Source organism: Eutrigla gurnardus (assembly GCF_963514095.1).
Source record: "Eutrigla gurnardus genome assembly, chromosome: 20".
Taxonomy (NCBI): Eukaryota; Metazoa; Chordata; class Actinopteri; order Perciformes; family Triglidae; genus Eutrigla; species Eutrigla gurnardus.
In genome coordinates, this window is record NC_139931.1 from 12,418,626 (window position 1) to 12,446,576 (window position 27,951).

General features: G+C 44.4%; 3 protein-coding genes across 7 annotated transcripts; all 3 read right to left on the bottom strand.

Annotated features, from left to right (window-relative positions):
• Positions 1-103: 103 nt before the first annotated feature.
• svilc (supervillin c) lies at positions 104-18,765 on the bottom strand. 5 transcript variants are annotated; one of them, XM_084038086.1, is made up of 33 exons: positions 18,642-18,765; positions 15,687-16,183; positions 14,540-14,695; positions 14,239-14,415; positions 13,797-13,831; positions 13,345-13,406; positions 12,176-12,321; positions 11,462-11,699; positions 10,665-11,245; positions 10,371-10,497; positions 9,161-9,208; positions 8,976-9,038; positions 8,110-8,184; positions 7,933-8,026; positions 7,754-7,831; positions 7,340-7,550; positions 6,936-7,105; positions 6,733-6,852; positions 6,500-6,636; positions 5,826-5,973; positions 5,583-5,728; positions 5,289-5,464; positions 4,450-4,594; positions 4,022-4,331; positions 3,753-3,904; positions 2,882-2,984; positions 2,579-2,783; positions 2,339-2,472; positions 2,101-2,256; positions 1,709-1,852; positions 1,496-1,608; positions 1,263-1,418; positions 104-1,065 (listed from the first exon to the last, which is right to left on the bottom strand). In XM_084038086.1, exons 2-33 carry the CDS (start codon positions 16,001-16,003, stop codon positions 976-978), a joined length of 5,013 nt encoding a protein of 1,670 aa, XP_083894212.1. In that variant the 5' UTR covers positions 16,004-16,183; positions 18,642-18,765; the 3' UTR covers positions 104-975. The 5 variants fall into 5 exon arrangements, with proteins under 5 accessions (XP_083894212.1, XP_083894213.1, XP_083894214.1 ...); XM_084038088.1 differs by lacking the exon at positions 14,540-14,695 and adding an exon at positions 15,383-15,412 and having other exon boundaries at positions 105-1,065; positions 18,642-18,764; XM_084038087.1 differs by lacking the exon at positions 8,976-9,038.
• Positions 18,766-19,678: 913 nt separating this feature from the next.
• On the bottom strand, positions 19,679-22,400 carry cdk21 (cyclin-dependent kinase 21). The gene is made up of 7 exons (XM_084037009.1): positions 21,860-22,400; positions 21,380-21,512; positions 20,984-21,151; positions 20,665-20,774; positions 20,523-20,573; positions 20,272-20,404; positions 19,679-19,974 (listed from the first exon to the last, which is right to left on the bottom strand). The coding sequence occupies exons 1-7, from the start codon at positions 22,084-22,086 to the stop codon at positions 19,897-19,899; spliced, it is 900 nt and encodes a 299-aa protein (XP_083893135.1). The 5' UTR covers positions 22,087-22,400; the 3' UTR covers positions 19,679-19,896.
• Positions 22,401-22,923: 523 nt separating this feature from the next.
• retsat.2 (retinol saturase, tandem duplicate 2) lies at positions 22,924-27,888 on the bottom strand. The gene is made up of 11 exons (XM_084037290.1): positions 27,707-27,888; positions 26,857-27,039; positions 26,477-26,718; positions 25,317-25,518; positions 25,031-25,228; positions 24,816-24,935; positions 24,358-24,496; positions 24,136-24,245; positions 23,854-24,023; positions 23,547-23,706; positions 22,924-23,457 (listed from the first exon to the last, which is right to left on the bottom strand). The coding sequence occupies exons 1-11, from the start codon at positions 27,864-27,866 to the stop codon at positions 23,309-23,311; spliced, it is 1,833 nt and encodes a 610-aa protein (XP_083893416.1). The 5' UTR covers positions 27,867-27,888; the 3' UTR covers positions 22,924-23,308.
• Positions 27,889-27,951: the final 63 nt, after the last annotated feature.

Below are 27,951 nucleotides of genomic sequence, written 5' to 3' on the forward strand. Positions count from 1 at the left end.
CAGGGGTAAGGATATGACACAAATATCAAGGTAGCTCGAGACATTTGAAGTACATCGCCATGAGCAGTAATATTGAACACACACACACACACACACACACGTTGTGTTCTAAGAGGCTGCTTTGAACAGTGTTTTGATTGAGGTGCAGCAGAAGTAGCGTGTTGATTTGGGCCGGAGGGATGTTATTGGAGCATGTCTACCTGCTCTCCCATGCATAGCTAATAGTGAATCCCCAAAGAGTCCTAATAAGGCATTAGCTTACCCACAGTCACGAAGAAAACATGGGCTTAAGCTACAATACACACGGCAGCAAGCTTTCTACACACGAGGCTGGCAGAGGAATGACCACATATGATACACGACTGTAAAATACGAATCATAGATTATGGAGTCAGACACTTGTTTTAAGACTTTGGTGGCAATCTGGAAGCTCAGCAGCAACTTTTAAAATCTGTTAGCTGAATTTAGGAAAACACAGTAGCTTTGGGCACGCAGAGATGTTTTGATAGAAAGGTATCGATCAAGGGGGGAAACCTTAAGAAAGTGGTTAGACTTTTATTTTTTCTCGTTTACATCGTTTATTAGCATTGCTCTTTTTTTGTATACACTCCTTTGTTTTTCATCCTTATCCCACAGTTTGTTACTGATATCCTTCGCTCACTCCCACACGCCTTTTCTTTTTTATCTTTCACTGATTTGTACAGATACAATTTAATAGGAAAATGTCTTTTTGCTTTTTGCTCTGAACAACAGCTACAGAGAAATCCATGTCTGATAAAAAAAAAAAAAAAGTCCACACACACTCATACTAGTTTGACATAAATAAAAGTGAATTTCTTTCCTCTTTTTATTATGTTGTAAGAAGTCCTTTGTGCAGCACCATGGTGCTAATACCCTCCTGCCATCTTCCCTTCTCAGCGGAGGAGGAAGTCCCTGCTGCAGGAGCATCAGTCAGCCTCCATTTGTTTTAGCTGTCTAGCAAAGCAGCCCTTTGCTTTTCTTCAGATCAATTTGCTTCCAGTCTGGGAGGGAATCATATTCATCTTTCTTCATTTCCAAAATAGTCTGAAACACAATTGCATTGATTGATTTACAAGGAAACGATGTAAAAATCAATTCATATAATAAAATATAAATGTTAAAGTTTAGACTTCTTCTCAGGATTTATCGGATTAGAAAGGAACATCCATCTTAATTTGCATAATATGGCGAGACCGCAGCCTGCTGGTTGAAAGACATCACTGCATACTGCTCCAGTTTACCTGGAAGTCTTGATCAGACAGGTAGATTTCCAGGCGCCGCGGGTCCACTCCTTCAGGTAATGGGCTCCGCAGCAACTCCTCCAGAGGGTACTGGTTCTTCATGAGCTGGGCCAGGGCGTCCTGCACCAAGGTCAGCTTCGCTCGCCCCGCCTTGCCCTGACATACACACAAACAACAGACTGTATTAACATCTAGAAACCGTAGATATAGAAAGAACTGCATGGCGTTTCTACCTGTGTGTGGGGTCCCAGGCTCCTCTCCCAGCGGGGGAAAACGTTAGTGAAGGTGAGAGGTTCTAATCCCTCAAGTATGAAGTAGGCCTGCGGTGGGCGTCTTGGGTTCATTTCTGGGATATAGAGGAAAAATCATAAAACCATTTTGTACACATCAACAAACCAGTGACCCTTTTGTTTCCGAGCCATTCGTGTCGAGCAGCTCCCTCCCACCTTTGCAGTACTGCAGTGCCGTCTGCATGGCACACCTCCTCTCGTCATGCCAGCAGCTCCAGGCCGAAGCCGAGCTCTCAGTCTGCTCGGGCTGACCCCTCTGCCACAGGTAGACCTCCAGACGGTTGTCAAGCAGGAACAAGGCTGGCAGACAGACAGCAAAGACAAGTGATACATTAGCCAATAAAGTGGAACTAGATTAGACGGACATCAAATTAAGTTTGATGTTCCATTTGGGTTGTTGGCAAGAAACAGAGAAAAGTAAATGTGTAATAAAGTACATTTTTGTACAGGGAATCTTGTTTTCAAAAAGATGTAATTGAGGGATTACGGAGAAGAAAAAAAAACATGCTTTTATGTGTCCGGTGTGACAGTGTTGAGTGAGCTCTCACCCGGCTGTGGTGCAGAGTAAAGACTCTCCTGGACGAAGGGCGTGGCCATCACGAGCCCTGGCAGCCGCGTTGGACTTTGCAGCTCTTCAGCCTGAAAACTCCCAGAGGAGGCGCTCAGGTGGAAGAGGCGAGGTGTGAAGTTATACTTCCCTGGATCTGTCGGAAGGCATTTCTTACTGTTGTTTTAAAGTTTACAGGGCCGAGAGAAATGTCCTGGGTGGAAAGCGGTTGTTTCTACCTTGCAGCATGCAGTCGTAGGCCTTCCTGTCCATTTGTCCCAGCGCCGTCCAGAAGTCTGCAGGCTCTGAACCTTCCTCCACTACCTGCACCGTCACAGGGCTGCTTTTGCTGACACCCAACTCTGGTGGACACCTAATATATAAAGACATTCAATTCACCAGCTGGGAAATTATTTCAACCTTCAGTGTTAAAAACATGACTGGATCCTTTGAAAGCCCACCCAGTGAATGCGACTCACGTTTGAGTGAGATACTCCACTGCCCTCTTGCTGACCTCTCTGGAGCTGCTTTGAGCTTTACAGCCCGTCCAGAGATACAGCTCCCTCTTCTGGCTATTGAGAAGGACAACAGAGCCCCGGGACCTCAGACTTGCACAGCAGCAATCCACTTCTAACAGAGAGCCTTCCTCTGGGAGCTCTCCTCGCACAAAGAACAGACGCCACTCTGCCTCACCCAACAGAGAAGTTGTTTTTTTTAAATCACATGACAAAACAAGGGAAATGGATACAGGAAGACAGAAATATGCTCGTACTCTATCATACCTGCATTAGTGGAGGCCTCCTCTCGCTTTCCCTTGTGAATGACCAGGCCTCCTTGGAACAGCTGCAGGAAACAGGGAGGTTCCTTTCCCTGAGGTACCACCACCTTCAGAAACAACACAACAAATACAAGATGTCAGCATATAAACCCTAAAATGTCTCCAATAATAAAAGTATAAATACATTTGCAGTAAAAATGTATACTCAAGGGGAAAGTACCCATAGTAAAGAATGGTTCTGTTCAATGTTGCATTAGTTTTGCATAGCCAGATCAGTCAGAGCTAAAGAAAGGTGCGCCTGCACATTGTTATTCTGGTATCTGGGGAGAAAACACTTGTTTTTGTTTCTTTTAAATCGATCATTATTGTCTTAGCAGAGGATACAGCGACTTTGCCCTTGCAAAATACATATCGCAGATAGTGGAAGCGGAGGAGAATTCAGGCCAAAATAGATGACCAATGGCTTATACCCATAAACCATATCCCATGAGTCAGACTACAGTTGCATTAACAAGTATTCTAGAGTGTTTGTGAACTTCTGGAATTGGACCCTTTAAAAAGGCAGGAATGATGTGAAAGGACACATGGAAGCAATCCTTAGATAGTTAATTTTTTATATATATTTTACATTAATAATACATTTCTCTACATAAATATATTTTTATGAAAAAGTCAAGAAAACATATTTGCATCTGTCAAACTGTTAAGTCTAACATATGCTGAGCACATATGGTGTGTATGCTGCATTTTATCTGCTACTACAACTACTGTTGAATGATGTCAATTATATTTCCATCATAAATGTCTGTTCTTACAGTGTTATTAATTGAGGCTGCATCTACATACGAGTAGATGGTTGATTCTGAAGATCTTACCTGTGACTCTTCATGGTTGTTCATCCCGATGGACAGGAAAGCAGCGGTGTCCCGCCCGCTGACACTAGAGTGACGGCCCCGCCACAGGAAGAAGGCCGTGTTTTCTTTTTGTCCTTGACTTCTGCTACACGCATCAGGGCCGTTTATCTCATCTGCAGCGGAGAAAATCTATTTACATCTCAAACCACATCGCACTGAAACTACAGAACAAGCAGGAATGAGTTCAGTAATGAGTGAAGGTAGGGTATCATGAGATAGACGTCACTGACCAACAGTGTTGGTGCTGTACGTCCAGCGGATGACGTAGGAGTCTCCTTCGTGAAGCTGACCGGTACTCTCCACGGGAATTTCACTGTCATCAAACTCCTGGACATGCCACGTGTCCACAGCAGCCGTTTTCAGCTCCATCTGACGTCCTTCCTCCAGTGTGATGACCCCACGACCCCTCTGGACGTCGACCCCAGCCAACAGGTTATGGACCAAGCCGTCCCCTGCCAGTGACTGACCCGACACTAGAGCCTTGGCATCGCAGGCCCTCAGGACATCTGGTGCTGGAGACATGGACTGAACTGGGACAGGCTGCAGAGAGATGGAAGTTAAAAGCTTTCTTTAGAAATCCAGATATCATGATGGCATCATCCAACAAGTATTGAGCATGTTTCAGCATGAATTTTAAATGCAACACTGTGAGACGAACCTGGGTCTGCTCGCTCACGGCAGTAACTACCCCCACGCCTCCTTTCCTGCCTGTCCAGTCCAGGAACTTCTCTCTGAACAGAGCCGTCTCATTGTCCTCTGAGACACAACCGAACAACGCCCAGCTGGGACGTCCCTCTCCCTTCCTGAGGACAGAGTTGAGAGACTTAGTCCAGTGAGGGAACCCATTTTCAAGGAGTATGACAACACACGGTCAGATGCTTAAAGAGGCTTACAGAGGCCTCTTTTCACAGGTATTTATCAACATTTAGATGCATTATGGGGCTTTGGAGTTCTAGCTGCATCACTTGTACTCTGGAGTCCAGTGGTGGGCATCAGAGTGCCATCTAGTGGGCTGTGGAGGTATTTTTCACATTTATTTGGGAAGATAGTCCTCTAAATTGTTTTAACAAATCAGAAGTGGGCCGTTAAATTACAAAAGACTGAGAACCCCTTGTATACACATGGTTTTGGAATGATACGTTCAACAAGCTTCTGTCCACAACCTCTTTGTACACAATGCTGTCTGTGTGCTGGGGTTGCTCCATGTGTGCCAGTGTAGAATTACAAGCCATTTGCTTTGGTATTAAAGACCAGCTGCAGACTTCTGGGGTGTTACTGCATGCACAGTAAACCGAATGCTGCAGGCTCACTGTGTCTAGTGTGGAATTACATCCATGGGTTTTGGTTTTTGTGATGCACCACAATGTTCAATTTGTGTAGTAAATACCCACAGCTGTATTCCACTGTTTCTGTAATGTGTTCTGATATTGATATGCTGGGTGTTTTGTTATTGTGAAGGATGGACTAAAAGCTTTACTGCCTGCGGTGTGGACTTACTGCTGGGTGTTCGGGTTACACTGCGTGGGATCCAGTGGATTGACTCGACAGTTGCTGTAGTCATAAGCTCCGACCCACACTTGGTGAGTCAGCTGGAGAGCAACGTTCCTCCTGTTGAGGGAGACATCCTGTCCGTGCCACAGGTACACCTCGCTGCCAAAATCAAACACCAGAGCCTGGACACACACGGAGACACGGACAGTAAGTGCACAGAGTAGAGCCGCTATTAAAACAACACATCGTCAACAAGCAGAATACTAATGCAAACAAGAGAATCCAGAAGAGACCTCAGACCTCAGAGGAGCCCAGCAGGGAGATGCTGGGGATGGAGGCCCAGGCCTGTTCATGAGGGACCAGTCTGTTCTCCACCAGCCTGTACACACAGTTGGACTCCACCACTCCACACTCAAAGAGCTCATCCTCCTCTTCGGCACAGGCTCCTGTGGGGAACCAACACAAAAGATCATGCTACACACATCCAACAGATCTTATTTTTCCAGTAAACACTAAAACAATCAGTTGATCTTGACTACTAACCTCTGTATTGTGTCCTTCCTCCTAGAAGGCTCCAGAAGTCTGCAGCCAGGCCGCTGTCACAGTTCAGCCCCTCCTCCAGGTGGACTAGCTGGGAAGCCTGACAGCCGAGATCCCTCTGACTCTGGATGGATGATGCCAGCTCTGAGGCCTGAAAAACAACCATGATCAGAAAAAACAAGGTGCTGGTCCAAATTCTGTGGTCCACCAGATGCTGTGAGTTACAGTATTCCAGTTATAATGCCACTGCAGATGTTTCTATCCTAGTTTTTTTGATGGCAGCTGTAACCATCACCAGCACCATCAGTATTTAGATTGAGTCACACGTTTAAGTATGTGTGATAGCAGAAACTGCATGTTTAGTAACAGCTATCAAAATCAGCTGAAATACATAATAGCCACAGAATTTGGTGCAACATCAGGAAGGTTCTATTTAAATTTGTAAACTTGAGAATTTAATTTCACTTGTGGTAAACACAATTTTATTGTATTTTATGGCATATGGAGATTTGATAATGAGGTTTTCAAGTGAAGCATTTTTCACCATATTCACATTTCATGACCCAGACTGTCTCATACCTTATACACCCATTATACCGGGGAGTCCTGTTAACAACATACTATATTGATACTATAGAAAACATAAACATTACAGTATGTTACTGTCCTCGTGGTACCTTGGCTTTCTCGTGTTCATTGGCAAACTCTCCGCTCCACAGGATGCAATGCTCCGGAGTGACCAGCAGGAAGCAGTCTCCACTGTTCAACGACCGCGCTGACGGCTCCACCAGGCGCACCTGGACACGCTGCCTACCTGTCAGCACAGGAACGAGTTCATATACAAACCTGAGCACAAAGGCATCATCATGAGGACACTCGTGTCACACAGATGAACAAAATATGTTCTGACCTTTGATGTGAATGAGCATCAGGCTGCTGAAGGGAGGAGAGGACTCGGTAGTGTCCGAGGAAGAGAGGAAGTCTTCTGAACTGGAAAGATGAGAATCTGCCACGGAGGAGTTCTTGGACTCTGCATGGAGGGTACAACACGCAATAAAGCGGAAGCTGAATGAGCAAGGAAATGAGAAAAGAAATAAAAGGATTTCCACTCACTCTTCTCTGCTTGGGCGCTCTCCTCAGCATCTGTGCTGGTGACTCTCTCTCCCATGTAGTCCTGCCTGATGTCCTCCCGGGCAGCGAGAGCCCTCAGGGGGTTTCTGGAGCCCTGAGTCCTACGGGACGGACGCACCGACCGCCTGTGCTCTGCTACTGCTGAGGTGAGTCTGCAAATGATGAAATACAGCTTCACACAGGCAGAGTGGACAATATCCATGAGGATCCATGTCTGATAGTGAACTCTATAATTAATGGCTGTGATGTTTGCAATTTATCTTCACCAAATCAAGTTTATTTTCGGTCCTGTCAGACTATAGCATCTACAACCCTTACTGTTGTACAGATATTTACAAGACAGAGACAGCAACGGCCAATCATCTTACAATAATCCAATGTCTCACATGGATGTGTTGGTCTGGCAGAGGACATCCAGGTCCTGCTCACTCTCAGCAGCAGCAGCAGCAGCAGGGATGTTTTTACAGGGCAGGGGGGCACAGGCGGAGGGAGGTGACTGATCTGTGCAGAAACCGGAATCAAACGTGTTTGATTCATCCACAGGCGTCTCCTCCTTCACCTCATGTGGAGTCATTGAGAGCGGAGAGCTCTGTGGAGCTGAAGGGGGAACGGGACACAAAATATGAACTTAAAATACTTCAGACTATTATACTATTTTTATCGGTGAGCCGTTCCATGACCTCACCTTCCATCTCCACCACAGAGTGCATGGAGATTTCATTTAAGCAGATAGAGCAGTTTACACAGAAACAAACAAGAAAAAAAAGGATGTTTTTACGTTTATCTGATGCAGCTCTAACCTTCATATATGCATGTTTGAGCTTCAGAGAAGTGTCCCTCGTTATGAGAGGTGTCATCTCTTTCTGCTTCTGCAGACCCTAACAGACACACAGTGAGCACGAGTCAGAGACAAACCTCCTGAGGTAGAGATGCAGACAGAGAATGAGAGGAAAGAGCAAACAAGAGCTGGTTAACTTACCTCTCCTGGCCAGACATCCATCCTCTTGCTCTTTAATTTCCTGCTCTGTATTCATTTCCTCAGCTTCGTCCATCTCATCCTCAACACTCTGAGCCTATAAAGTCACAAGAACAGACGTGCTAATGTGAGACACAGAAGAGGTCTTCTGTAGATTCAAATATCAGACGTCTGTGTCACCTTCTGTCTCCACTGAGGCTGAGCCTGGTTCTTGGTAGGAGAGCAGACTTCTTGTGCCTCAAACGACAGATTTGTCTGAGGATGGAATAAAAACAGATACAAAGGGAACATAGGAGTTATTTCATCAAGGGGTCTTCAACATGGGGAAGAGCCCTTTGGAGACGTGCATGACCTGGGGCAGAATGACGTGGAATGAATCTGATGGATTTGGTAACAGGAAACAAACAAGACAGGAAGGCTTTCAAGATACAAAACGTATTCAGGCAGCAAAACAACAAACAGTTATTGACATGGTAGAACTTTCTATAATATGTATTTATAATTATATCACTTTATCTGTATAGGACATACATACACTGTACCATAGATGATATTATATTTTGTCGCACATTTAAGGTATCTTAGGTGTTGAAAATTAGCCTTCTGGCATATTTACAGAAATACTTAATTAATTAATGTAGAAATACAGAAAGTGAAATGAAAGGGAAACATGTGATGGTGCAGGAGAGACTTTTTTTTTTCTCCAACAATGTTACCGGGCTGTTAAAATGTAAATTAGGAAGGTTGGGTGTGGAGGTATGACAGAATTATTAATTAATAATTAAGAACTATGAAAGTAAAAGAACAGAATGAGACAAAATGGAAACTGAAGTAAGAGCTGTGATGTGTCACTTCAGAAAAAAAGGGACAATTTAAAAGAAAAACACTGTGCGGGTGTTAAGAGTTGGCTCGTTAAGGTGAGTGAAACTTCACACATCATCGGCTCGTGAAAATGTGCGATGGCAAAACTTTTCACTGCATACAAACGACTTCAAACCAAAAGAAAAGCGACAATGAATCCGCCGTGCAGCGACTCAAACAATTACCTGATTGAAACACATGATATATTGGGGGGTACTGCTAGAATAGACAGAGGCAAAGACGGGTTCCTGGGAGAGAAGAGGAATTAGAAGAGAGAGGGGCAGGCTAAAGCTACTGTAAAATGAGTTATGCATACAATCTTCATAATGGGGATTTAGAAGCATTTCAAAGCATTAGTGGCGAGACTTACCCAGCACTGAGGGTTGATGCTCTCCACATAAAGATTCTCTCTCTCTTCCTGCAGAAGCCAGAATAAGGAAAGAAAGTTAAAATTCTGCTGGAAGTACAAAACAAATGTAGAAAATGTAGAAATGTACAGGAAAAGAATATTAAAAATAAGGGTGAACAGGGTAATAATCACAGTTAAACTTTCCCCGGATGATTACTTACATTAAGACAATCATTTTTTGTATTGCAAGTTTTTTACATTCACATTGTATTTTTAAATGCAAATGATGCATTTATATGATCCAATATGTGCTAATATGCAGAAATATGTACATAAAGCCATTTTCAAGTCAAAAAAAATGTTTACACAGTAAATATTTTCTAAAAAGAATTGAAATAAAAATGCTCTTTAAATCAATCAGGCTATGAATGACAAACAATCCCTCTGTAAAAGCCTTCAGAATACAGAGAGGGATGAAACAGGGAGGTTTGGTGTCAGTCATGTGTTACTGAAGATGTTAAACTCTACTGTGAGTATGAGAGAAAAAATAATTAATTAAAAAATTAATTAAATAATTAAAAATATAAATCCTTACATTTTGCGATTAACAGGGAAAAAAACTGAATAGAAATGTGAAACCTACATTTGAGAAAGAATTGTATAATGAGGTGTTATATAATGTTAACTTTGCAGAAATCTAAAGACACAAGTAGACAAAGTGTAGTAAAATAAAAACCTAAATGTAAATTTTGGATGTTTCTTTCCACTAGTCTGCAAGGAGAAGTAATGGAAGCAAAATACTTCAATGTCAAACGTTTTTTCCCCCCCAATACACACACACATACAGTACACATACACACAAACATACACATGCGTCACCGCGGAGATCATGAGGTCGTAAAAGGGTCAACATTTAACCACCAGAGTCAAATCAGTCTGTTTACATTCCACATACTGTGACAACACTAGATATTCCCCAGTAACTTTAGTCTGACTTCAGAACATTTAGCCACTCCCAAATCCACGGTGTTGTTAAGAGATGCTATATCTGGTTGCACTTAAATGTGAAATTAAAGCCTCCCCGACAGTCTGAAACCCACTGGCTACAAACTGGACTCTCAAAGGATTACAGATACCAGCGTGGCAAAGAGGCAGAGCAGCTGTTGATTCTACAGCTGTGATCCGGTCTCCTGAGATGCTCCTTGTACATACTGTAGACTTTGTTTCTTACCGTACTTCTGCTGATGTCAGTTGATTCCTGCAGCTTAGCGGTGCCATCTACCAGCGTGACCTGAACGTGTCCCATGGGTGTGGTTTCTTCATTCAGCCTCCTCACGCTCTCTTCCTCATTCTGTTGCCTTTTGGACACAACATATATACAGAATATAAACCATACAATGGAACAAAATACTACAAAATAGAAAAATTTGGTGACATCTGATGTACTCAATGTTCTCCTCATATTTCTTTTTTTTCTTATAACGAGGCGTGCATCAGCCCATGTAACTTCAGTTCAGATACTCACTGAACTCTCCCAGTAGTGTCTGAGCTGTGATCCACAGAGGGACCTGGCTGTCCCTGCAGCTTTGTCTGTCTCTCCTCCTGAGGAGCCTCCTGCTCCGACAAGGCTCTTATTGGTGTACATGCGATGGTTTCCCTCCTGGTTCGAGCCCTCTGTCTCCAGGGAGCTGCAGCCGACGAGCCTCCTTCCCCGTCTGAACCCTTGCCTCTCTCTCCCCGCGGTGCCGCAGACGTGTCCCACTCGTTGCTCTCCATCCTCCCTTGCATCCCTGCTTCTTCGCCGCCTCCACCATTCTGTTCATGGGTGGGCGGTGCCTCCGTCATACTGGCCTCCATCGCGCTCCACTCCGAGCCACCGGAGCAGCTCTTCTTCAGGATTCCTCTCAACACTGGCTCAGAGTCGTGGCACTGTTGGCCCTCCTGCTTAGCAGGGCCACTTGGCTCCCCAGGCACAGAACCACCATCGGGTCTTGGCTGGGAAAGGCGTATCTCACTGGGTTTAAGGTTGACAGACGAGGCCTGCTGTCTGTCGGACAGATGAGGGGACAAACGGAAGGCAGGAAGCTGTACAGGGCCTTTCTGGAGCTGAACGGACATGGCACAAGGGTGAGACACTATTCATAAAGGGTGTAGATTCATGTTTTAACCCAGTATGAAGTGTGTTTTAACAGAGTACTTTTCCTCCATATATTTCCTCATTTATCACAGTGACCATGCAGGAAATGTGAAGAAACCGTATGCATTACTTCTCTTCAAATACATGTTATGCTCCTGCAAATAGCAAGCTGTTAAGCTACTCACCAGGCTGACCTCCTCCACAGTGATGGGCTGTGTACGGTACCGAGCCCCCTTCTGCCTCCGTCTCTCCGGGGGCCCGTCAGCAGAGACGCCCTCCTGCTTCTCCTGCCTCTCCGGCAGGGCGAGTTTGTTGAAGAGGGCCAGCTTCTCACTCATGCTCAGCTTGCAGTTCTCATCGCCCTCCTCCACGGGCTCGGCCTGCACACACTGGGACTCCACTGGTGGGGCTGGTTTGGGGGCGCTGCAGCCAAACACGAGCACACGTGACATAAAACAGGCTTATGATTACAAGAGCAAAAACAACACACAATATTATCCATGACATTACTCCTCTGAGCCATAGAGCTCAGTCAGACACACTGGGTGACATGTTCCTTAATAACTGGAGTCCCCAGCTGTTTTAGGAAATTAATAAGCAATTTTTTTTAAACTATATATTTGTGACCAGTTTTTAAAAAGTCAAATCATTGTTGGTTTTGGTCGTTTTATGGGATTTTTTGAGAGTAAGACAAACTTTGCTTTGCACTTTAAAACAAGTGAAGGTCATCATCAAATAGCTGAGCTAAAAGGAACAACTATGGGACAGATGTCCGACCCAGTGGCATGTCATTATTAGTTTTTAATACAAATAAAATGCCCACAAAATAAGCTTCTATATATTATGATTAATCCCGACACTGAAGCTAAAATCTTCCTCCATCGAGCTGGCTTCCCCACCTGATTGCCACAATTTCCTCACAGGTGATAGGCTGAGTAAGAAAGCGATGGTCGTTGCCACGACGCACCCTGCGCTCATGAGAGACGCTGCCCGAGCGAGGTTTCAGGAAGGCTGAGGCCTCTGGAGCCGCAGACTTCTCCAGCTCCTACGGAGGAGACGGGGGAACGTGTTAATATCAACACCTGAGGGTCCTTTTCAACAGGCGGATCCTCGACATTCAGGTCAAATAGCAGCTTCAATCGACAGCCTCCACCTGCTCAATAAGTAATAAGGGAGAGCACACAAACGGCAGTGAAAACTCCCCTGTTCTATTTGTATGGACAGATGGAGGGAGGGGAAGTGGGTCGGATGGCTGGTGAATAAAGCAGCTAGCTGGAAGGTGGAGCGCGTTTGGCTACATGGATAGACTGCCATGCAACAGGTCACAGTGTAACCAGAGCTCTGCCGGCTTCAGTTACCTCCGCGCCTGCCTCCACAGAGCAGCAGGCTAATTATACACAGCGCTGCTATGGTTGTTCCTGCTAATACCGCGTCTGGCTCATTTTCACCTGATGTTTCAGGACTAAAAGTTTGCAGGAGGCGAAACGTAGGAATGGAGAGTGTAACTGTTCTAGAAACTCCTCAATGTGTTTCACCTTCTGTGTAAAGACAAAAAAAAAAAACGGTGTGTTTATCACATGATCAATTTGGTCGTTCTTTAAATAAGCACAAACTAGACCGTGCACCTGTTCGACCGCTCATATCAGCCAACATTGGCAGGTTGTGTTCTGCGTGCTCAGCGCTGACTCAACATGACTAAGGTGAGCGACTGAGACGACGGTCGAGGGAGCGTTTTTTCGAACCGCTCAATAACTTATCAGCACTCCATAACAGCAGCTTTTAATGGAGTATGGGATATCACATGAGCATATTTTATTATTAGATGAATTTCAGTTTGAATTTGGCAGTTAGACAGGTCGGCCGCAGCTTGATTGTCATAAGCAAACTTTCAGAAAGCTCAAAGTATTCCCGTGTGACTGCACATGAAGGCATGTCACCATCACACTACACAGGGAAGCGGGTTAAAGCCACGGCGTATCGTTTTTAGCAGCAGGCATTAGAGAAAATAATCAAGTCATGAGCAAGCAACGAGGATCCTGTTTCAGTGCCGAGACAAACATGGACTCACTTTAAACAAAGACATCTTGGCTGCCACACTCATTTTGGCTCTGTCGTCTGTTTTCACATCAGCTGGGAGAGAAAAAAAAAAGACAAATCATTGAGATTATTCACATACTCATCTAATGGACATTTAAGGAAGTTGCTGGTGATCAAATAAGCTTTGAAATTAACTCTGCCCCAGTCCACAGCAGTACAATATAATAAGGAAATAAGGAATATCAAAATATTGCAATAAAAGCGAGACTGGCTACTTATTTCATGAGCTGTTAAGTTAGTTTGCGGAGGCACTTTCTAAATCATGGTTTTGTGAAGAGAACGTCAAATATTGCCATCATTGTGTTGACATCTGTGTTGTGACCAGCGTTGTGGTGCTGTGACCTTCGCCCTCTGTGTGCCAGCGTAACAGACAAAAGTCACAACAAACTGTATGATTAAAGCCAGGCGGGAACACAGCTTCACCTTTAGAGTTCTCCTCTTCCTCTGCATCCAACAGCCTAGAAGAGTGAAAAGAGGCAAAACATGAAGTAACCAGGTGGATTTAAATCTCCAGCTCCTGAGGCGTCTCTTTCAGATCCTGCTGCAAACGTATAACACACGTCTGTGTGCTTCAGTATATACTGTATCATATTTGCATGCTTGGTAAAGCAACACTGTAGAGGACAAACACATGCAAACTACACCAGCCGTGGGCATCTATGCAAAAAGGAGCTGAACCTGTCACACAAACCATCAAACACAAACCATCAGCAATTTGAAAGTTATTGGATGTAAGTGGGATTTAAATATTTCACTGGAAAATCACACAAATATAAAAACATGTCAGAAAAACACTGCAAACAGCATCTTGGGGGGGAAAACCAAACCAGGCGACTCATCTTGTTCCACAGCACACAGCCCCTACCCGCTGCTCTCCTCCATCTCATTGGCTGTGATCGGCTGTGTCCTGAAGCGTTCGCTGCTCTTGCGACCACCGCCTGACCCGCCGGGGAGGTACCGGCGGGAGCGCCGCCGCCCCCCCTCAGAGCCCGGCTTCACAGCCAGATCCAGAGAGGACGCGGCTCGCCCAGCATCAGGGCAACTAGTATCCACACAAACAGAGTAGGAGGAGGGAAGGAGATGTTGAGATGGAGACAAATATCACCACAGAGGTACCAGAGGCTGACAGTGACGGATCTGGATCACACGCATGCAGGTGGCCCTACACTTTCTCTGGCTGCGCTCTGCTCCCCGTCTGCTGCAGAAGAGAACTTCTCAACTGGCCCACTGACACCCGAGTGTGGAGCTGCTGGGCATCGGGTCCAAGAGGGACGAGGTCCCCCTCCCCTCTCAGCATGCTAGCAGAGTCCGGGGAACCCTGCCTGGAGGGGGCAGGAGTGAGGGGAGGGAGGTGAGGATGCAGGTGTGGGGAACGTGGGGGTGAGGAACGCCTTCAGAACCCAAACTACAATCTTGAACCTTTCCATTAAGAGCAGCCTAAAAAAGTGCTGCTCCAATGATGAAAGGTGCAACGTTGTACCTTTTTTAAGAGTTTACCAGTCTGTTCCATAATACCAGCTCCAAGACAAAGCCCCCAAACCATATGATGGGAAAAGTGTCAGGATGGAAGAGCACCAATCAAAAGGCAAAAGAAGAATCAGGCTGGCTTTCAAACTCCCTGCTGGGACCCACTGATTTAGATCTCTCAGTTTGAATTAGTAACAAAAGGCTTCAGAGCAACCAGTGAAGTCAAGGATCTGGAGCAGCTGAAACTTTGCTGGTAAGAAGCAAACCAAGTTTAAAAACTGGTCAAATAACCTCCTGGGATTTACACTGGAAGCCTCAGACATGTTTCTAACGTATATCAAATGATGCAACCCTGCATACTATGATCCCCTCGGAGTTTGAAATTATGTTTGAATTATGTTTGAACTCCAGATCTATGTGCAGCTGCTCGGTCGCAGTGACGACAACAAAAGGGACGAGGATCAGAATGTTTTTCATGCTTCTGAAGAAGAAACCCACCCACTCGTGTGCTAATTCTACATAAGAATAGATCAAGTAGTTACGTGTACACCTGCTCCCCTCCACATCCCGGCCTGAGAAAACATACAGACACTTGCTGCATTGACATGACACCAAACCTCTTTAGTTATTTAGAGTGTTTTACAGCCGTGTCCAAAACATTTTTACAAGATGTTAACACAGATTTTATGACGCCATGTACCCAAAACGTGTTGCGTTTCCAGCTGGATGAACACGCTGATCACCAGTCCGTACATTTAAAAACAAAGATTAACCCTAGGTGAAGACTGTGTTGTTTGCTTACTAGCTTACTCAATTGAGTCATCCCTTACTGCAGCAGGGACTCACCTTCTCAAGTGATTGGACTCTGCGGGATCCTCTAATCCATTTGTAACCCCTCGAGTCCTGCCGTTAACTCCATCTGAGCTCAGAGTCCCTCTGTGAGCTTCGGCTGCTGGGTCGTGCGCCTCCTTCCCGTCCCTCCTCACCCACTTGGAAGGACGCTCGTCCATGTTGCCAAAGCGCTCGGCCAGTTCTCGCCTCCTCTCAGCCTTATAGCGTGCGATCCGCTCTGACCTGGGCTCCAGGACTGGATTCTCCATGGCGTCCATGTCCTTCAGGACGACTCGGGTCGATTCTCTGCTCTTCGAATAATTGCAAAGCATTTAACAACAGAAATCAGACGGGTTGTTCTTTGTCCACTTTTCAGCTAAGGCAAAACACAAGGGCCAAACTTTCCTTTGGTAGAATTCTGATTCCATTGGACCTAAAAGCCTTTCTTAGCCGAGAGTCCACCAATTAGAGGTTGAAGAACAATCTGTTCCTTTGTGGGTGAGACATTGGTCCTGAAAGAGGGATAAGCAAACAAAACACAGGTCAGAAGCTAACACAGCACAAACACATCACTTATGTGCACTTACAGTCTTTCTAGATCCCAGACAACATCCACGAACCTTCACTCTACATTAACTTATTGTTCTAAAAGGGCATCCTCTTCTCTCCTCTTGCTAGAGTCCATGTAAGATGACCTGCAACAGCCTGCAGAGCCATGCAGGAATCTCCTCTTGCACTGAAACTCAACACCTCAGCACCACTCCGGGTCCAGGCCTCCATGGCACCGAGTCTCCAGGCCCGCTGGTCTTTTCCACAGCGCTGCATGTAACTTGAACTTGAGTCTGTTTTCTTGTTCAAATGCTATCTAACAAGCTGCATAGCCAGTTTGACTGCCATGTTATCTGCAAATAATGATGAGCTGCGGATTTGTATTTGCTTGAATACACACGTTATGATGACCCATCTTAATTATGACATGTTGCCAGGCAACATGCATGCAGAGGAGCCAAAATAAGTACCCGTTGTCTACACTGCGGTTGCCTGGAGGTGAATAAACAACACTAACGACGCAAAAGGTGGTAAGCCACATATAAATAGCACCGATATGACACGATTTGCATTTAAAGCCAGCAGCTTACTATCAGATTCACAAATGAGCGGTGCTCTCACAAATATGAACAGACATAAATGTGTGTTTGCATATGCGTCTGTGTGCTTTTCAAAACTGTGACTGTCAGCATTCCTGATGCAGGAAGCACAATGGCACCAGAACAAAGAGACGTGAGCCACGGACTTAGTACACCAGAGGTATCTGCAGTCGGGCTGAATGCCTCTGTGGCAGCAAGAGTTCACAGAGGGAAAGATGCAAGTTTATTTCATCAAGTTCTCTGCTCCTCTTGGGCTGCTGGAAAGGAATAGTGATTACAGAACAACAGGTGTCAAAGTGTGCACAACTCCTGGTCAGGACTGCCTTTCATCTGTCAGAAACACCCAAAACATACAGAACTAGTGATGTCATGCTGGATAAACTGAGTGCCACATATGCAAACAATGTCAGCAGGAGGTTGTGGATCTAAAATGCCCACGCCAAAGAGAGCTTTGGTGCGCAGGACTTAGAAGATTCAGTGATCCCTACGTGAGATTGGTGTTCTGTGTGTCCACCACAAACACACCTACAGCTGCTTTGAGCAAAGACCCGAACTGGAGAACTCACCTGCCTGTCCAGACCCAGAGGGCGCGAGCCACGAGTCCCCCTGACGCCACACTCCCGTATGTTTTTACCGGCACAACACGAGCAAGTGGCCACGCTCGTTTAAAAGAGCAAACGTCACGTGACGAGACGGAGGCTTGTCGATTGGAGGGGAGAACGCCATCCAGGCTGAACGGGGATCACGAGCTGCTAATCCAGCGACACTAGTTGACGCGAGCGGATGAGCACGCGCATTCTCCACTCACACATGGACCGTTCAACAATGGCATAATATTCTGATGAAAATATACAGAGTTAAACAGAAGCACATTCGTGCCAAACGAATGGTGTGAATCTGAATTCAGACACTCCAATATCATCTTCAACACACCAGTATAGACCTTAATGGCTAGGCTATTTCACAGGCCACCAGAATGTGCAGACAAGTTGGATGTTGCATAACATGAGGACCTCAGAGTCCAGCAGCAGCAGCACAGGAAACCAGATTAAAAGGCTAGCCAAGAATAAGCCTCCGACCAATTACACCTGTCCTGGCTGGGATGCCTGCACGAAAGGCCCCTCGTGGAGCACCGTAAACCAATGACAGCTCCTCAGAGGCCCTTCCTGCATCAACCCACTGACCGTGTTAAAGTGTAGCAGCATAAATCATGAGTCTGAATGCGTCTCCAAAGCCACGCGCTGACCATTCGCCCGACCTCTACATTAAAAGGCATGTGGCTGCAGAGCAGAGAGTAAGAGCAGCTTTCTCCTCATGTAACCACCATAATCCACTTGTTAGCTCTCGGCAGGATGTGGCACATTAACAGCTGCTCTGGTGGCACATTTCACATTACACATTTGATCAATGTGTCCAACAAATAGTCATCCACGATGTCAAACTCCTACAATTTCAAATGGATTGGATTGACGATCACCACACAGCGCAGACATTCACACTCAAACGTGTTATGGCTACCATGAATTTATAGGAATTCACAGTAAACAGGAATAAAGTATTCAAGCTCAATTGAGTCGGTTGGCTCAGACAAACACACGGAATTAGGACGAAAGGTTGGTTTCATTCGTGCGTAAAACACTGCGCGTAAAACACACCCAACACCTTTGTTGGACAATACTACACAAAAGTGTCAACACACAAAGTGACCGAACACAACTTCCATGACCAACATAGTACAGCAGGTCCGACAGAACACCAACAGTGGTGATCAAATATGAAGAACCTTATTATTATGACAGTGAGTGTAAAATGAATTACTTACATTCACTGCGCGCCTGTGAGCTGGGCGTGAGTGGTGCCGCTGTCCTACCTCGGAGACCGGGGGTCCCTCCCCACTGGCCCTTCACTGCCGGACTGTCGCTCCAAATGTAGGCACGCTAGCAGCAGCGGAGGGCTCTCCGTATCAAATGGGAGGGTATAAATAGATGGACTCTCAGACTGGGACGCCCCCGCCACTGTCCAGGGAGCATCCGTCAATATGACGCAGCTCTCCTCGAGCTGTGGTCTCGTGCGTCGAGAGCTCCAAAAGTTCACATCAGTTGTTTTATTGTATATTAAATTACATATTGTTCATATGTTGTTAATTAATGTTTTTTTTGTAGTTTAGGTGACTGAAGTTTTGGGACTGTGCGCAACACGCGGAGTAATCATGCTGTTACGTCCTTACTGTTTCAGTGCTGCCCCCCTCTGTTCAGACTATGCAGTTGCAAGATAAATAAATTAATCCATCATCGGTACCTGCTACTGTGGACGTTCACACAACCAGACCACGTTAAGTGTAAATGGGCAAAGCCAAGGGGACCCAGCAGATGTCTTTGCTCACACCCAGTATCATCTGATCCTCTACTCTACCTGAATGTAACAGTTATCCATTCAAATGCAGAGACAGGTTTGAGAGACAATCGTTTATAAAAATGCTTCTCGACTGAACAGTGCAACTCATGTAGAAAAATATCTTGTACAATCTGTCAAAACAAACATAAAAACAGGTGCAATCTATTCAGGTGACCTTCACCATAATAACAAACATAAAGGACTTCATATACAAGACTTGAACAAAATAAACTGGAGAAACAACATAAAACCAACTCATCAACGTTAAGGTGCTCATAATAGTGTCATTGGCTGTTTACAGTAAAACAGAATAGTTTTTTAATGGCAATACTAAATAAAAAAAGTAGCACTACATTTTGTGGAACCACAGCGTACAATCAATTATTTTCATCAAAGAACAACATTCGTTTACTAATATGAAGGCTGATCAAATTATAAGTGAATCAAACTCCTTCAAAAAATTCTAGCATCATCAGAGTTATGTTGTATAAGTCAGGCATAATGTGTTTTTTTCTACACTGATGTTCAAAAAAGGTGTAAAGGTGTTCAATCCTGACAGTCTCAGTTTCTCATGATGCTGGCGAACTGATGTCTAACGGTCCAGAGTCGTGAGCAAAGTGTGTTCACGTCAGATTGAGAGTAGAGAAACAGAAGGAGCTGATGTTTTTTCTGCTTCCAAAGCGTCAGTGCTTCATGAAGAAATGATGGGCCAGGGCTTTAGCAGCTGAGATGCGACTGCTTGGTCTGAATGCCAAACATTGCTGCAGGAAAGGAAAAGTCACACAACTGTTTCAAGTGATGTTTTTTCTTTTAGATTCACATATATATATATATATATATATTATTATTATTTATTGTTTTGGTTGTAATTTTCCATCTTATATAATGCATGTTAAAATAAACTAGTCAGTCAATTGAACTACAGTACTAGTCATATCAGCATTACAGCCTTTTGTCTGTGTCTTCTGTATATTCAATATATAATTAAAGTAAACCAGCCCGTCTCTGTGAGTATAACGTCAGGTGTGTCATGATAACAGAAACACAGGTCTGCTCACAGTTAGCAGGTCGCTCTCATCTGGGCCCAGCTTGTGCAGCAGCTTGGTGCAGGAGCCTTTTGGCCCCCAGTGGACTGAGTATGAGATGGGGCTGTCCTCGGGCCAGTCTTCTTCGCTGGGCAAACCGATAACACTGAAAAACACACAGTAAAGCAAAGAAATGAGCAGCAGCTGCCATTTTCAAGCAGGTGTTGGCTCATTTAAGAACTGGTGCATTATAACTCCCATATTTGAAAAAAAATAATACTCACTCAAAGATTTTTTGCAGCTGCTGTACCTCAGTGTATCCCTGAAACAGTGGTCTGTAGGGAGGGGGGATGTTTTACCTCTTAAATTACTCTTCATAACTGTATAGTGGCTCATATGTCCTCAGGCCTGAGACAGAGTCCTTACCTCAGGAGGAAGAGCTCAGCAAAGATGCAGCCAGCGCTCCACATGTCCACTGAGGACATGTAGACAGAGTTCAGCAGGACCTCAGGAGCTCTGTACCACAGCGTCACCACCTGGACAGAGAGAGGTAGAGATACAGACACACAGCCGGGGGTGGCACACGTTTCAAAAGAACATGTTTCACCTCAGGCTAGAGAACAGTACAATGCTGTCTCAGGACAAACAGGCTCGAAATTGCTTAGGAGAGGACAACTGCCGTAACAATTCAGTGTACAAATAGTTTTCAGTCTGTACGGTTTCCTTTATGCGTCGCCTCACTTACACCTGGAGTGAGAGCAATATTGAAGGTGTAAATGCGTGCCAGTCCAAAGTCTGCAATCTTGACTTCTCCACGGCTGCTGACCAGAACGTTTTCTGGTTTCAGGTCACGGTGCAGCACCAAGTTGGTATGTAGGAAGTCCAATCCTCGCAGCAGTTGCTGCATCACATCCTGTATAGACAGACAGCAGCACGGCTAAATAGATGGGTCCAAATCCAGTCATCTGTACAGGCTCCTCAAATGTCAAGAAATATGCGGTTGGAACATTTAAATCAATGCATTTAAATAAAAAAGTATAAAAAAGCATAAAAAAGTAAGGTATGTAAGTGTTAGTGTGAGTTTTCCCCCCAGACAAATACATGCAGCTACACTATGAGCAGTGAGGTGATGAGTTCACACCTTGATAGAGTCGATGCTTAGACCAGAAGCAGGAACTTTGGAGAGGTAGGTGGACAGGTCCTGGTCAATGTATTCCAGCACCAGAGTGAGGTCCAGGCTCCTGCCCACTGGTACAGCAGCGGCATCCAACAGCCTGGATGTTTAAATCACCACAGGATTGAAAAAATCAGCAGCATTAAAATATGTGCGGCTCTGTATTTGTGACCAACTGCTTATATCAAATGTTATGCTGAGATATGAATCCCTTATGATCCACGATTTAATCTTGCATGGTGTATTTTCATATTGTACTTCATACTGCAAACTGAACAAGAATTTTACTCTGGATAAATAAAGTTCCAACTCATTATATTTAGTCCACCCCATGAAGATCAGCTAAATAATGGACACCTCTATACAGTGTAATAGAGCTCATAAACCTCTCCAGTTAAATCAATAATAATACAAATCAATGAATGATTTACTGGCTAATTAACTTACTCTACAATGTTGGGATGGTTGAAGAACTTCATTTTGCGCAGCAGCGCCACCTCGCGGATCATGAACGCAGGGATCCCGTTCTCCGACGTGTCCCCGCGGATGTTGAATTTCTTCACCGCCAGGATGCGCTGTTTCCCCCCCACCTCTCGGGCTTTATACACCTTGGCGTAGGAGCCTTCTCCTATTCCTGCCAGCAGCTCGTAGCAAAGACTGGTGCAGACCTCCATGGTTTTCCAAAATTAACCTGGACTTTCTATATAACCGTCTAATTAAGGATGGAAGTTGCATAACGGTTAACTATGACGTATCTACCTGGTTTCAAGTCAAAGAGTAAGTTAGCAAACGAGTAAATGGAGGTTTGCCAGTTAGCTAGCAGGTCATGGCCCACAGGCGCAAACCACCTGTCGTAACCATGTTATGCAAAGCAATCACCGTATTTACTTTAACTCATGTTGGTACAGTATTTGTTTTTTGTTTTTACTTTACCTCAGACTGCTTAACGCACATTCCCCTCCACGCCGCCGCCTGCAGGAAAATGTCGTTGCATATCTGCAGTCAGTAAAAGAATTAAAAAAAGAAAATCACACCCCTTTTTATTCGCCAACTAATCAGAAAGCTCACATTTGACATTTTTGGTGAGGCCCACTCCTCTTACACGTGCTCTCCAATGCTGTCCGCGTCACTGTAAACAGATGCTGCATTCAGGTGCAGGCGACTAACAGAGCACCGTGCACGTAAACAACATAAATAAACAAATAAACATAAAAGTCGCGTTTTAGGACAAGGGTGGTTTCCAGACAATTACCAGATAAAACCACACGGGAGGTTTTAAGTTCAGCTGCACACAAGTGTACACATTTTACTTTATATAGCTATAGTAATAAACAGGTAATTTGTGTAATTATATTGACACAGGATACTTCTATTTATTCATACTAACATGCCTTTCCACACCAGAGTTGCAGAGATGCAGAATATCAAACCAATGCCGTTAGAAATTAAATAAACCTGTCAACCAGATTTTATGGAAAAACATGGTACACCGAAGATCCAACTCCAATCAATGTGTTGTTTGGTACCCTTTAATATCAAAAAGGGAGTGAACCCTGATACAATCTGCAAGCCAAACACACCTCAGGCACACAGTTACAGTAATATTACACAATAAGCTGCATTTGGTTTTCAACTTTGGTTTAAAAAAAAACAAAACAACAGTTGAGGTCAAGTTAGGTTTGATAAGTGAATTAATGCAGGTATGCATATTATAAAATGTACTGACAGCTAAGCGGTACGAGTTGGTGTGAAAAACTCCCCTTTCCAGTTTATTCAAGCAAAAAACACTCATTTATTTGGTTAAATCTGGGGGGGTCCTTGTACTGAGGCACTTTGAGCCTTACAAGGGTGTAAGTGCTAATTCGTTAAGATATATAACAGTCAGTCAACAGTCAGTTACTCCCCTTTCATTTTGCCATTCATAAATCTGGTTTTCTTTGCCAAGTTGATGGCATCCAGATGGAGGTTGCGGTTGAGGATGGCCGAGCCGCAGCTGAGAGCTCCAGCGAGAGCGCCGGCGAAGCCGCACAGGAACACATCCTGACCTGCAACACAAAACGCATGAAATGTACTGAATTTGGATGAAGTCCCATCAGGAATTACAGGCCACTTCTGGATAATAGCATGGTCTGACCTGTCAGATAGAGGTTCTTCAGTGGAGTCTGAGGTCTCACTGTAGCGTTGAGTTCAGGGGTGAATCGGGCGATGCCGTGATCCGCTCCGTAGATCTCACCTTTGGGGGCTCCGATGTAGTGTGTGTTTGTGATGGGGGTGCCAGCATCGATGTACTCAATCTACAAACACACACAAAAGGCATATAAACAGAAATATTTATATTATGTCAGGAAAGCTGGCCCAATTTCAGACTTCTGTATCACCGGCAAAATTTGTTCCAACAACACAAAGCTTATGAGCAGTGAGGACAGAATCAGACACACTACCTTGTCTCTGGTTATCTTGGGGAAGACATCCATAACCACCTCCAGAATCGAGTCAATGAATGTCTGTTTCAGGTCTTTGTAGTCGGGCGATCTGTTTGACACTTTGTCATCCTTCCACTCCTCAAACCACTTGTAGTTGGCAAAACTGACCAGACTCAGGGTGGATTTCCCTAAAGAAAAGAAGAAAAAATGTCATTTAAAGTTAACAAACTTTAAATGACAACTGTTCTAACTCTTGGCTTCATAGCAAAAAGCCGATGTGCGTCACATCAGTGTTTGTACCTGGTGATCTTTCCTCCCAGGTCGGATCTTTAGCCGATGGAGACGCTACAAACAGGAGAGGTACACTTTTAGCAGACTCTTCCTTCTTTCCATTCAAATAGTTCTCCACACTGTAAAAGAAAAACAGGTCATTCTGGTGAAGTCACACACATCAAAAACAGCTGAGGCACATACAATATGTTCTGAGATTATATTTCAGATACAAGATTTAAGACAACGTACAGGTGATCGAAATTGTTCTCGGTAAAGATCCAGTAGTTGTTGGCTTTCAGGTCCAGCTCCTCCTTGGTTCCATTCAGACCCAGAAAAACACTCAGGCCACCTTCACCGTTCTTCATCATACTCAGCTGCTTCTGGATAGCTGCACGACATCATACAAGACAACTTTACCAACAGCTCACAGATAACAGGGAGGAAAAAGAGTGAGTCAAGGGGAAAAAGACAAAGAAGTACCATTTGCAGTGAAATGATTGCTTAACTTTTCTGTAAAGGAAAAATGCCTGACAATCTCCACTCCCAGCCTTTTAGATTAAAAGATTTGCTGCATTTCTTTGTTTTATGTCATTTGAAATCGAATATCTTCGGGTTCTAGGCAGCTGGTCGGACGACAAAAAAGCTACTTGATGTTGTCCTCTGCATTTTCTAGATTAAAATCAGTGGTTGAAGCACATATTTCCTACCTGGCATGGCCTGGAGCTCTTTCGGCAGCAGCTTCTGGTATGTGTTGAAGATGCCGGCATTAGAGATGATCATAGGGGCATGGATATGTATTTCCTCTTGGCCTTTCATGACACTCACACCTGTAACCATAAAATAAACAAGCACAGTGAATCTCCTCCCAGTGGGAGCCTCATGGTCTGGTTGTGTAATGAAACACTGAAGAAATGACACTCACCATAAGCTTCCTTGGCGTCATTGAACAGGATGCGGTTGACTGGGGCTCGGACTAGAACAGCGCCACCAGCCTTCTCGATGATGGGGATCATGTTGTAGGCTATTTGACCGGCTCCGCCTTTCGGGTACCAGGCACCATTCAGGTAGTGAGTGACCAGCAAGCTGTGCATAGAAAAACTGGTATCTTTAGGCATGTTACCTGCAGATAAAAGAAGAAAACAAAAAACGATGAGAAGAACACCGAAGGACTGAACCGATTACACTAACGGGACTGCGGCTTGGCCTACCGTAGGTGCCAAAGATGTACATGAACACAGCCCTGAGGTCCTTGTTCTCCGTCAACTCATTGACCACTTGGGTCAGGCTGCGTGGTGCCATTTTGAAGAAGAAGGACAGACGTTGGGCCAGACCGGTGTAGACCAGGAACTTAGCCAAGGGGACAGGGCATGTCTTCAACAGAGCAAGGAGCCAAATGCCCCGCCCAACTTTCTGAAGACAGAATATACAAGACACACGGATGATGGCTAGAACGGACTGACACAATAGAAGCAGTTGGGCTTCTGTAATAACCCCACTTCCTACCGAACAAACAAGTATATTATATAGTAATAGGAACTGTAGTACTGGACATTGACTGTGAGGATGTGATGTGATGTGATGTGATGTGATGCACCTTCTGCAGGAGAATGGACAAACAGATAAAAGGAAGATGTTATAATGTTCAATAGTAAATTGAACTAAAATAACTGCCTCTGCAAACCATTCACAAAGTGTGACTCCTTCATCAGTTTTATCCTTTAGGGCATCTTAGTGAATTTGTCATAATGAGCAAATGTATCCTTGAGTTACAGACAAAAACGTGTTGTGTGAGGTCACAGTGACCTTTGACCATCAATATCTAATCAGTTCATCCTCAAGTCCAAGTGGACATTTGTGCCAGATAGATGTGATGACACTCCCTGATATCATGCCCACAATATGGGATGCATGTGAGGTTACAGTAACCATGACCTTTGACATCAAAATCTAATCAGTTCATCCTTGAGTTCAAATGGATGTTTGAGCCCAATTTCCCAGCTTTCACCAGCAGAGAGGCTTACATATGAATAGATCCATTAAATTGACTCCAGAGATAAAGAAAGTGACATTTCTTTATCTGTGTGTCAAAGCAAAGCACTGTTGCAACTAAGTCTGGTTACAATGGGAGGCCTTGGCAATTACTCTGAACTTTGATTCACCAACCCTTGAGCCCTTGCAGAATATCAGTGACAAAACCAATCTTTGTGCTAAAGTTTATAAACACAGAGTTCACTGGTGTAAAGGCATTTTGTGCATTTGAATAAGAAAACAGAAAAAATATATGACTCTAAAATTTGAATGCCAAAACAAGTATTGTATCAAATCTGCAGGCAGTCAATATTTTTTCCTAATCACAATTAGATCCTACCTTGGCCAGCTTCAAGTACTCATCGATGGCCTTCTCCTCTCCAGGGAAACACTTCTTCAGCTCCTCGGGGAAGCGGGTCCGACCGCTGTAGATGGGATACCGGCGCCGGTTTTCTGGTGGCCCAATCACTACGTGATCAAACGGATTATCCAGAGGCTCCCACTGCAGCTGTCCGTTAGTCATCTGGTCCAGCATGCAGCGGAAAGGCTTGTGGTCCTGCAGGTCACCGATGTAGTGGATTCCTGAGGGGCGAAGGCAGAAAACGTCTATTTTTGAAATATTCAATTGGGTAAAGTCACGTCACACAAGGTGTCAAACGAAACACTGGTATTTTCTTGATTTGTGGGACATATTTATGAAAGAAACAACATCCTCCTCACCAACATCAAATTCAAAGCCCTTCTCAGTGAATGTGTGGCAGCAACCTCCAGCCCGATCATGCTGCTCCAGGACCAGGACTTTCTTTCCAACTTTGGCTAGCAGCACCGCAAGCCCAAGGCCACCAATCCCACTGCCAATGATGACGGCATCCAGGTTGTCAGGTACTTTACTGGCCAGAAAACCTAAAGAAAGGGCAACAAAACATTCAAACAGCTTGGCTGTGGCACAAATGGCACAATAGCAATAGATCTAAGGATTCCAGGAAGATCATAAACGCAAATGTGATCTAAATGTGAGAATGTATAGCTTTTCTGTTTTGTGTCTTTGTAAACTGAATAGGTTGGTTTTTTTACAACTCTTGGACTTCTGATGTGCTTTTGTTTTTGATTTTTGGTTAAAAATAATCAAATACAATCAAGCCATTAGAGTTTCTTCAAACACAAACATTTGATTTAATTCAGGTTTTAAGATATGGATGAAGAAGTGAATGCAATGAGTTGGGGCAGTCAATAATAATTCATTTCATTTTTGATTTATTTATCTTTTGGACTCACTCAATTTATTCAAATTAATAAAATGTCATAAATATTGAAAACCGGTCATTAGAATTTTCCGACGGTACAAAATTAAAATGTATTTAATTTACAGCAATAACAATTTAATTTCCGGAATGTATTTTGCAATCTCTGAGGGAAGACGCAATATGTCACTTTGAATGGAAGTTGCTCCACGGACATTTTGTTCTTCGGTGACACTTCGCAGCGTTGAAACCAGAGAAACTCACCTACGGTTGGGTTAACTCACCTAAAAACTTACGACCTTAGTACTGTAACGTTGACGTTAACTCACCCTGCTTCAGCACTTTGTTTTTCTCCTTCTTGTCGTTAACCATCTCTTTTAACGGTTCACGGGAGTCCGCCTCAAAGGGACTGGGCCCGGAGCTGCTGAATACATATTTATAAATAAATACAACAAAAGCGACAAAAATTACTCCAACACTGAACAACATCTTGCCGGTTTGTCGACTGTTCCGGACAGTGTGGATTTTACAGGCGGGCTACAGTTACATAACAGACAGGTGTCGACCAATTAGT

Bases quoted from the DNA above. Each gene is read 5' to 3' on its own strand.
- retsat.2 (XM_084037290.1), bottom strand. From the start codon at position 27,866: ATGTTGTTCAGTGTTGGAGTAATTTTTGTCGCTTTTGTTGTATTTATT. The intron at 26,719-26,856 runs GTGAGGAGGATG...TTCGCCCCTCAG, and splicing joins GGGCTTTGAATTTGATGTTG to GAATCCACTACATCGGTGAC. The intron at 23,458-23,546 runs GTCAGACCATGC...TTTGTGTTGCAG, and splicing joins GAAGAACCTCTATCTGACAG to GTCAGGATGTGTTCCTGTGC.
- cdk21 (XM_084037009.1), bottom strand. From the start codon at position 22,086: ATGGAGGTCTGCACCAGTCTTTGCTACGAGCTGCTGGCAGGAATAGGA. The intron at 20,574-20,664 runs GTAAGGACTCTG...CCCTCCCTACAG, and splicing joins GCTGAGCTCTTCCTCCTGAG to ACCACTGTTTCAGGGATACA. The intron at 19,975-20,271 runs GTGAGCAGACCT...CCTTTCCTGCAG, and splicing joins ATGAGAGCGACCTGCTAACT to CAATGTTTGGCATTCAGACC.
- svilc (XM_084038086.1), bottom strand. From the start codon at position 16,003: ATGCTTTGCAATTATTCGAAGAGCAGAGAATCGACCCGAGTCGTCCTG. The intron at 6,637-6,732 runs GTCAGAACATAT...CTGTGCTGACAG, and splicing joins GATGCTCATTCACATCAAAG to GTAGGCAGCGTGTCCAGGTG. The intron at 1,419-1,495 runs GTAGAAACGCCA...TGTGTATGTCAG, and splicing joins GCCTGGGACCCCACACACAG to GGCAAGGCGGGGCGAGCGAA.